Raw genomic sequence first — 10897 nt, forward strand, 5'->3', positions numbered from 1 at the left:
AAGCGGTGAATTGGGAGCTTTAAAAGTGTGAGGGCCATTTTTTCTGTACTAGTATTCTTTATTAGCCCAGCACCTATGTTTTTAAAGATGTGAGTATGACCACAAACTTGCCTTTAAATATTTACCCATCGAAGTCAAGAAAAAAAAGATGAAATGGCAGTGTGCATTCCCCCAAGCTAAATTACAACGCATTTCTGTGACAATAGACAAGAACAGCTCAAGGACAGAACTACATACATTTAAATGGATTCAAAGCATTTCTGTGGTCGACAAGGACAAGTTTGATGTCGGACAACAACAGAATGTTCATAATTCAATGTGTGCCAAAGACGGTAAGATGAAAGGCGAGGGGTTGGCGGGACTTTTAAATACATTAACGCAATCATGGCTTGGTTGGTTGGCAGTAATAAAAGTACAGGTTTTGTTGCAATACCTCACAGATATAAAGAAAAGGTGTCAAAAAGTTGGTGGCATGATAAAGTAAGCGGAAAACCGTCTAGGTATGAAAGGTAAATAACAGTCCTCCACCACCACAATCCATTCCCAGCCTCCCACAGCGTAATGTATCCTGGGGGTATTTTCTCTCTGGCTCTCTGCAGATGACCCTGGAGGGCATTAGCTGGAAGCTCCAAATCATTTGGACTCACTTTAATTCTGTTGCTGCTACCCTAACTGCCATCCACAGTCAAACAGGTCTTTTTTTTCAATAAAAAAATCTATATATATCCATAAAAAGCTGAACTAAAATACAAACAAAACAGATCAAGGCTACAACATGAGAAGTTCAAGCGGTGGTTTTGAACAAGGTCAGAAGACAATGAGAGATACTGACCGCAGTATGTTGAAGTGTGTTGAATGGCTCCAATATTTCACTTGAGCTATCACTGTTGACAGCGAAATCACCTCAAAGGGTCTGCCAGTTGTCTATTTCAGGCACATTATAAAATGGAAGGTGAAAGATTATTGGGGCTGCTTCGGTCCTATAGGATTTCATTATTTTGCTTTCTCTGCAGAGACACAGTACGATTTCATACTCGTATCATTAAAATACTATTGCTCCCACAAAGTTAAGATACAAATCCAAAGGAAGTAGTCTGTCTTGTTAATTGCATCAGACCCATTTTTTGACGACACTATCACTAACCCCCATCTCGCCCTCTGACCTACTAGCTAATTTACTGGCCCAGATCCTGATCTAGTACTGAAGGGTTGGGGCCTCTGGGTTACTAGTATAGGAAATGATGTCACAACCTACAGATACCTCTGCCCCCTGGTATCAGTAGCTAGGCATGATGCTGTCTATCACTATATACCAATTATGTCAAGCCACTATTCCTGACCCTGAAACAAAGTGACTGTTATGCCCTAGCCTATATACTTTATGATCTGTGTAGGCTATTTGTTTAACCGAAGCTTGGCAATAGTTCTGGGTCATGTTGGAAATGGTTATTGATTTCCGTCGCATCGATACAGTCCCCAAGCGTAGGCTGGCCTGTTCAATGAGGGTGTGAATGCACATCAGCACTGTGTCGGTCTGTGGCCACTGTCTGCTTTGTGTCGGTCTGTGGCCCACTGTCTGTTTTGTGTCGGTCTGTGGCCCACTGTCTGCTTTTGTGTCGGTCTGTGGCCCACTGTCTGCTTTGTGTCGGTCTGTGGCCCACTGTCTGCTTTTGTGTCGGTCCGTGGCCCACTGTCTGCTTTTGTGTCGGTCTGTGGCCCACTGTCTGCTTTGTGTCGGTCTGTGGCCCACTGTCTGCTTTTGTGTCGGTCCGTGGCCCACTGTCTGCTTTTGTGTCGGTCTGTGGCTACTGTTTGCTTTGTATCGGTCTGTGGCCACTGTCTGCTTTGTGTCGGTCTGTGGTCCACTGTCTGCTTTTATGTCGGTCTGTGGCTACTGTTTGCTTTGTATCGGTCTATGGCCACTGTCTGCTTTGTGTCGGTCTGTGGCCCACTGTCTGCTTTTATGTCGGCCTGTGGCCACTGTCGGCTTTCACCCAGGCCTTCTGGAAATGTTTGTGTGGACCACACATTCTGTGCTGTACAAAAAACACTGATACAGACTGTTTGTCCACAGACAGGGATGACAAATATCCCCTCAGCTAGGCTCGGGCCACTGCCAGCATACAAAGTATCTGAAGACACTTTGTCCATCATGGGTTTGTTCATGTTATATAAGGTACTTCATACTATCAGGATGCATTTTTTATTATTATTAATAAAAAGGCTATTGTAAAAAAAAGTTTTTGTTACTCTGGAGGTAATGTTCAATAACAAAAACTCAGTTTAATTTATTTTTAAACAAGCTCAACATCAAAAAAATCGCACAGTCAATGTCTTTATTATGACCGACCATGTCAAACGGAACAAGTGTTCTGGAGGAGGCAGGATGTACTCATTTACATATCCTGGATATTTTTAGGCATTCAGATTCCACCCTGTTTCCAGCACCAATGTGACAACTCTCTAACAAGGGTGAACTCTGGAGGTTAGCACAGTGAATCCCCCCCCCCTCGCCCCCACACATCACAGTGGAGCAGTGAATAGGCCCTTAATAAAAGTGAGGGGGATGGGCCATGCTTGAGCAAGCATTCCCACTCAGGAACTTCTATTCCTATCATTTCATATCACAATACACAATGGCCCTCTTTGTGACAGGAGGAGGACTTATTAAGCTCAACAAATTAACATGAGCGCTTGGACGGAGCTGCAATGTTGGTGCCGGGCAATCAACCATCCACAGTGAAGACAGAGAAGAGAGGATAAGAGGTGTGGACGAGTGGAGAGAATGAGCAGTGAAGAGGGGAGAAGGAAAAGAAGAGAAGGAGGAGAGACAGCAGGAGAGGTGGGAAGGTGGAACAGGGAGAAGAAAGAGAAAGGGATTAAATAGCAGAGTTTATTTGGTTGGACTAAGTGGTTTCACATCAGAGCAGCTCAGATTGTCTGAGAGGATATGTGGGCCTCATCTGCTGCTTAATTGCCAAAGATGCTCGGTAAGATCCTCTGCCAAATGGAGAGAAGCCCAGAAATCATTAAATTATTACAACAAATACCTCATTAACATGGATATTAAGCATATTTGATGCCCGCAAACCCATAATAAAGAGTAATGACAAATCGTAAATGCTGAAAATGAAATTGTCTAAATAATAACAACAAAAACATACAGTATGTGGAGAGACGGGGGTGAAATTGTGGTTGGTGAAACATAATAAACAAATGGTTGCATCAGTGGCTGAGTAAATGTGTTATTACATCAGGTGGTAAAATGACAGCGGTCACATGTGAGAATACCAGGCACTTGAACAGAAAACAAGCCAAACTACGTCTCTGCAGACTTCACAAAAATATGGATGTAAACGTTATTCATGAGCTGTCCCCTGTTCCAGTATCCATTATCTGGAGTGGGCCTGGCATGGACCAGCTGTGCTCCCACACACAGAGATAACCTTGAATCCTGATCAGAGCATGGGGACACATGATCTCACCCGCTGTTATTGCTCAGGCATCGGTTGACAAGCCGCTGATTCTGAGAGCCAAAAAAACACTCGCCCAGTGGCATGACGTTCAAAGATGTGGAACCTCTCCTTTCCTCTCGTCCCTCTCAGGATGCAGGGTCACTGCACAGTCATGTGCACTGTGTATATAACCATGTCAAAGTAACCCTGCTTGGTGTGACAAAAACAATCTGACACCTTCCAGACATCCCAGATGGTTGCACAAACACCAGGCAGACAGGCAGTTCAAAAAAGTCCCAAGGAGGGACAACATCTGAGATAGATCATTTCCATGAGGCAGAAAAAAACGATATGTCTGTTTTCTCTGTTGGTGTGTCAATGTAGTCAACAATGACATTCTGAAATTACAGTCAATGGAGACATTGACTTTGGGATTGAGGGAGATTATCAACATTTGGCACAAGACTTATGTCACCACTAAACTCTACCCGTAAACCATGAGTAATAGAGATAAACCAATCGGATGACAGACAACAGCACCCATGAGATGTTTAATCAAATTAGTCTTTCAAAATTACATTATTGATTTGGGTTAGCAATCAAGTGATTTTTTTCTCTCTTTCTCCGATTACAGTCATAAACAATGGTGCAATGTTTAAATCTTGAGGTTTGACGCCAGTGGTGAATCACTCTTTCCAGAGAACAATTAAGTACAGATCAAAACAGTTTTTGGAGTTGGAGAGTTTCAGGAAGTTCCATGCAGGAAAAACTATTTTTATTTTTTGGGCTATCAAGTTCTGGCTCAGAGAGGAATTGTTCAGAGTCAAGTAAGTCCATAATTCGCTGTATTTGATTAGCCTTAACTCCTGCAAGTCACAAGACAGCCCTAAATGTGAACAAGCATATAATTAAATTGTCTCTATAAAATGGAAAATGACAGGCTTGTGAGTTTCCCCTTTTCGCATCTGCCTCTTCTCTCCTTTCAGAGTTTCTATAAACCGGCAGTAGATCAAGAAATGGCAGAAACATATTGATCCCATCTGTAAAGTACTTTGACTAATGAAACAGCCAGAAGCCACTCGTAGGCCCCTGTGTTGCAGGGGCCTAAGTTCTTAGCTGCTGTATTGCATAAACATGCATGATCCTCACAAGCACTATAAACAGTTATCCTTCCTCAATTATATCGTGGTAATTTCCCAAGGCGTGATAGTTTAGATCCCATAATAGTGTTGCATGAGTCCACAATCTCTACTCTGGGCTGTTGGCATGGAGGAGATGCATAGCAACAGAGGCCGATGCTGAGTAAACAGGTGACAGTCGCATGACTATAGAGCTGAGTAGAAGTTGGCAGAACATCTGGAACATCAGCTTCCTCACTGAATTAAGTCTTGGACTTCGGAGGTCCCAGTCAGAGCCAAGCATCCTCCCACATTGTCCATATATCCACTGTTATAAAACCTCTTTAACACCATAGAGGCATCGGAGAAACAGTGGGGAATGTTTTAAATGTGACACCGCCTCCATGAGAAAGTTACCAGGGAATCCATTTAGACAGTTACGGATAACATCTTAGGGAAACGTTCAACAACCAAAGCCAATACCTCATTAGAAGAAGCTCACCAGCACTACTATACTCAATGGTAACTTCTCATCCCTATCCCTCCTCGGGGACCTATTGTCTTAATGTCCTACTGAGAGACATATGAATGTGAACAGAGCCTTGAGGCAGTGGACAATGGTCAATTGCAATGCAAGGCAATATCCTCTGAGAGAGAGAGAGAGAGAGAGAGAGAGAGAGAGAGAGAGAGAGAGAGAGAGAGAGAGAGAGAGAGAGAGAGAGAGAGAGAGAGAGAGAGAGAGAGAGAGAAGAGAGAGAGAGAGAGAGAGAGAGAGAGAGAGAGAGAGAGAGAGAGAGAGAGAGAGAGAGAGAGAGAGAGAGAGAGAGAGAGAGAGAGAGAGAGAGAGAGAGAGAGAGAGAGAGAGAGAGAGAGAGAGAGAGGAGAGAGAGAGAGAGAGAGAGAGAGAGAGAGAGAGAGAGAGAGAGAGAGAGAGAGAGAGAGAGAGAGAGAGAGAGAGAGAGAGAGAGAGAGAGAGAGAGAGAGGATGAGGGGCCTATTTCACAGGGGGTCCGTCTACTCTGCAACTTGCAATTCAGTGAACTACCCTCGGCATCAACAGCCACTAAAGTCGCACACAAAGGAGAAGGGCCAAATTAGGAACACAAAGAGGCCACTGTGGGAGCTTCATAGGGAATTAATGAATGCTGATACACATTCTCACACTGACAGTGTTCTCTCCTCCCAGTCCCCCCATAGCCTCAGCTGCACCACTGCAAATCAACAGGCTTATGTGAGAGCTCTATTCCATTTGTTTTCTTAGAATCCATCTATCCTGTGAGAGGGAATGCTCAGTTCCCCCAATAAAAAAAGCAACATATAGGCCTGCCTTGGAGAGCATCAACAATCTATTTCTGCATGAATGAGAATGATTCTACTCCTATTATTGAAGGACGGTGTGATATGATATGAAGAACACAAAAGACACTGACTATAGCTTAACAGTCTCATAGACAATTCGGGGGTAAATGAGAGTGCTCTTTCTCAATCTATACTGTCTGTCCCATCTGGCCGACAGCCTCTTAGAGCCCCAAAGCCCATAAGTCCGCTGGGAGCCTTTAAGAAGTTGCTGGATATCCATAGCATTGGCGCCTAGCTCCCTATTGCCAGGCAGGCATCCCCTGGGTGGAAACACAGATGGTCAACACTTGGGACTGAGTCAGAGAGTCAAGTAGGACACAGGAATTACACCCCAGTACAACTCCCAGCCCCTCACAGGCACGACACTGCATCACTTGCCTAGCCTGCCTGAGACAAGTGTCGAAACTTAATGGAGGGTGTATAGTCTATGGACTCTACGTTGGTTTTGATACCCAAATGCTATAGCATAATATAGGTTTTTGTTTATAGACTAAAACGGAAACTCATCCACTGTCCGCCCACACAACTCTCAAACTCGCTAGTAACAGCTCAATATATTCATACTGAATTGCAAACCCAGATGTAGCTGCAAATAAAGCTCCACGGATATTACACCATCAATTATTCAATAACAATCTGAAACATCTCTATTTAAGCTATTGGAGAATGCATTTCCAATCCATCAACTAAATGATATAGTCAAAACATTATGATCTCTTCAATCAAAACCAATCTACACTGGAAAGTTACTCATACAAGATGGCATTATAAACATGTATTTGTGATACTCATTTACTCATTTATAACTCATTTAGTTAGTGGTTGAGAAACCAAAGAGCAATATGAGGAATGTACTTCCTCAGACAGCTGATAGTGATGTGGGTTATCAACTCCAGTTGGAACTTCTCAGCCCATGCCGAGTTGCGCCTGGTAGTAGGGAAATCTTTCCAGACTGATCTCCCTTTAATCGTCTTGTGTCGAGTTGGTCAACTACTCTAATGCTGATAGCCTACTAAACCGGGTCAGATAAAAATAAATTGGGTGGAAAGTATTGTAAACATTACACTTTTAGATGTTGTTTGCGCGGAGAGATCTCTTTGGAGGACCAAAAATAATCAACAATCACGGAAAAAGTGGTCAATCTAAAACGTATACGTCAAACATAAACATTTATTTATATTTCATTTTGAAACCTACCCATTTTTAGTTTCCCAGAGTTTCCGAAGTTGAGGAGTCTGTTAAAAGTTCAGCTAACGGGTGATGTTGCGTCCGGAGATGCACAACGAACGCCTAACTAGTCCACAAAGTTGTTGCTGCACCGCGTCCCATTTGGAGACAGGCTGAGTGACGTCACCACCGGAGGATTACTGTGTAGGTCTGGGTAGGACAGGACAGCGTAGTGCTTAGGCCCCTTAACCCTCCAGGGGACAACTGTGAAAAGTGTGTTGCTCATTCAACGCCAGATACTTTATCTTTCAGCCCTGTTATGCAGCATGCACAAAATTCTTATGGTGGTCCAGATAAAAGACCACTGGTCTAAATTTAGATCAATGAAAATGTGCCATTGCCTGAGTAAAACGATACCTGGGTTAAATTATCTACATAATGCCTTAGCTCAGATGTTTTGAGGGAATGTAATAAACGTGTAATTCCAGTGAAATAACACATCAAGTTATACCCCCAAAATTATATTTGGTGAGAGAGGTTTAGCACTGCAGGGTAAGCCAAGGCTTATTCTCAATGCTGCAGTATCCTGTGATGTACCCCTGAAACTCCCAGTAATCCAATGTTTTGGATAAGGTGTTAAGTTGTCAGGTCAGCTAGGCTGTCCTGTGCAAGAAAGACAACAAGGACAAGGAACCAATGACAGATCAGAGGTTAGCCCCAGACCACCCTTAGCCGAATTGCCACCAACCGGGGATACAGCTATCTTCAACCTAGCTTCCTTTTCCTCTGAAAACTCAAAGTGGGAACTCCGCTCAGGCTTTTCTTTTACGCCTGCTAAATTAGGTTAGCCACCGACTTGCAGTGTCAGTGAATCCAACCTGCTGTCCACTGGCGTAAATTCCAGTCCTTCTGTTTCTGGAGCCCGTAGCACATGCTACAACAGGTATATTTCACTGGTCATCCCCAAAGCCAACTCCTCCTTTGGCCGCCTTTCCTTCCAGTTCTCTGCTGCCAATGACTGGAACAAATAGCAAAAATCACTGAAGCTGGAGTCTTATATCTCCCTCACTAACTTTAATCATTTTTCCCCCCAAGATGGCGTAGCAGTGCAGACGTGGTTTGTCGTCCTCTCGTTTACTTTTTGTAATTTTCATCTTTTTTGTATATATTTCAATTTATTTTCAACCTCTTTTCTATTTTGAAATTAAATATACCTTCCGGTACGCCGCCTCACTCAATGTGACACGGATCCACAATTTCTTTTAGACCTTATAGCCAGAACCTCCATCAGAAGCTAGCCATCAGAGGCTAACCAGCTAATTAGCTACTAGCTATTTAGTCATTATTAGCCACTGCTAGCGGCCTCTACGGAGTGGCTATAGTGGCTAACTCCCCTGCTCCGAAGCTAACACCAGTTAGCCGTGAGCCAGGCGCATCTCCTGGCTAGCAAATGAAATTACTACAACTACAATACCTCTTTCTCCATCTGGCCCGGACCCTTTATCGACACGGCGGCCGGCATACCACCACGACTGGTCCGCAGACGTAATTCCATCCGCTGTGCCCTCAACCAGCCGTTGCCAGACGTCGGAGCAGACGCTTCTACTTACCCCGGCCTGCTAACTTTAAATGCTGTGTCTCCCGCGTGCTAGAGTAGTAATGACTACCCCGCGGCTTACCTGTTCCATCTATTGCTCTTCACTGGACCCTATGATCACTTGGCTACATAGCTGATGCATGCTGGACTGTTCATTTATCACGGTTCTCCATTTTGTTTATTTTTATTGTTGATCTGTCGGCCTTAGCCCCAAACTCAGGCCCTGTGTGTAGTTAATCGACCCTCTCTGCCCATTCATCGCCATTTTGCTTGTTGTTGTTGTCTTAGCTGATTAGCTGTTGTTGTCTTACCCGTTGTTGTCTTAGCTAGCTCTCCCAATCAACACCTGTGATTGCTTTATACCTTGCTTTATGTCTCTCTCAAATGTCAATATGCCTTGTATACTGTTGTTTAGGATAGTTATCAATGTTTTAGTTTACAGTGGAGTCCCTAGTTCCACTCTACATGCCTCAGATTGCTCCTTTGTCCCACTTTGGTTCGGTCAGCGTGTGACTAGGGTGGATACGCTAGTTTTTGTATTGTCTAGGGGTTTTGTATTGTCTAGGGTTTTTGTATGTCTAGGGTTTTGTAGGACTAGGTATTTGTATGTTTATGGTGGCCTGATATGGTTCCCAATCATATCAGAGGCAGCTGTTTATCATTGTCTCTGATTGGGGATCATATTTAGGTAGCCATTTCCCCTTTGGTGTTTGTGGGTTCTTGTTCCATGTTTAGTTGCCTGTCTGCACTATTCATATTAGCTTCACGGTTCGTTTTGTTGTTTTGTTCGTTTGTTCAGTGTTCCTTTTTTAAATAAATTAGAATGCATGCATACCACGCTGCACCTTGGTCTCATTCGTATGACGAACGTGACACATGCAGTCTCATTTGTTGACTTCTGTAATCGAAAAAGCCTTGGTTTCATGCATGTTAACATCAGAAGCCTCTTCCCTAAGTTTGTTTTACTCACTGCTTTAGCACACTCCGCCAAACCTGATGTTCTTGCCGTGTCTGAATCCTGGCTTTGGAAGGCCACCAAAAATTCTGAGATTTCCATCCCCAACTACAACATTTTCCATCAAGATTAAACTGTCAAAGGGGGAGGAGTTAGCTTGCAAAGTCATGTCATACTTTCCAGGTCTATGCCCAAACATTATGAGCTTCTAATTTAAAAAAATAATCTCTCCAGAAATCAGTATCTCACTGTTGCCACCTGTTATAGACCCACCCTCAGCTCCCAGCTGTGCCCTGGACACCATATGTGAATTGTTTGCCCCCCATCTATCTTCAGAGTTCGTTCTGTTAGTTGACCTAAACTAGGAAAAACTTAACACCCCAGCAGTCCTACAATCTAAGCTAGATGCCCTCAATCTCACACAAATAATAAAGGAACCCACCAGGTACAACCCTGAATCCATAAACATGGGCACGATCATATATATCATCCTGACCAACTTGCCCTCCAAATACACCTCTGCTGTTTTCAACCAGGATCTCAGCAATCACTGCCTCATTGCCTGCATCCGCATCCGCAAACGATCACCCCTCATCACAGTCAAACGCTCCCTAAAACACTTCTGGGAGCAGGCCTTTCTAACCTGGCTCGGGTATCCTGGAAGGATATTGACCTCATCCCATCAATCGAAGATGCCTGGTCATTCTTTAAAAGTAATTTCCTCACCATCTTAAATAAGCATGCCCCTTTCAAAAAATGTAGAACTAAGAACAGCTTCTAGCCCATGGTTCACTCCAGACCTGACTGCCCTTGACCAGCACAAAAACATCCTGTGGCGGAGTGAAATAACATTGAATAGTCCCCGCAATATGCAACAGTTCAGGGAAGTCAGGAACCAATACACGCAGTCAGTCAGGAAAGCAAAGGCTAGCTTTTTCAAACAGAAATTTGCATCTTATAGCTCTAACTCCAAAAAGTTTTGGGACACTGTAAAGTCCATAGAGAACGAGAGCACCTCCTCCCAGCTGCCCACTGCACTGAGGCTAGGTAACACGGTTACCACCGATAAATCCATGATATTTGAACATTTCAATAAGCATTTCTCTGCGGCTGGCCATGCTTTCCTCCTGGCTACCCCAACCCCAGACAACAACCCCCCGCAGCTACTTGCCCGAGCCTCCCCAGCTTCTCCTTCACCCATATCCAGATAGCAGATGTTCTGAAAAAGCTGCAAAACATGGACCCG

At 43.9% G+C, this 10897-nt stretch overlaps 1 protein-coding gene across 2 annotated transcripts in view; it reads right to left on the reverse strand.

The window, feature by feature from the left end:
• The window catches only part of gpm6bb (glycoprotein M6Bb), a 49724-nt gene extending 42355 nt beyond the window's left edge, over window positions 1-7369 (reverse strand). Inside the window, exon 1 of one of the 2 annotated variants that reach the window (XM_020462188.2) lies at window positions 7130-7306. In XM_020462188.2, the coding sequence (XP_020317777.1) occupies window positions 7130-7133 (4 nt within the window). In that variant the 5' untranslated portion in view covers window positions 7134-7306. Of the gene's footprint in view, window positions 1-7129 lie in introns of both variants that reach the window. The other variant, XM_031805419.1, reaches the window with a different exon arrangement.
• Window positions 7370-10897: the final 3528 nt, after the last annotated feature.

This window comes from Oncorhynchus kisutch, linkage group LG26, assembly GCF_002021735.2.
Source record: "Oncorhynchus kisutch isolate 150728-3 linkage group LG26, Okis_V2, whole genome shotgun sequence".
Taxonomy (NCBI): Eukaryota; Metazoa; Chordata; class Actinopteri; order Salmoniformes; family Salmonidae; genus Oncorhynchus; species Oncorhynchus kisutch.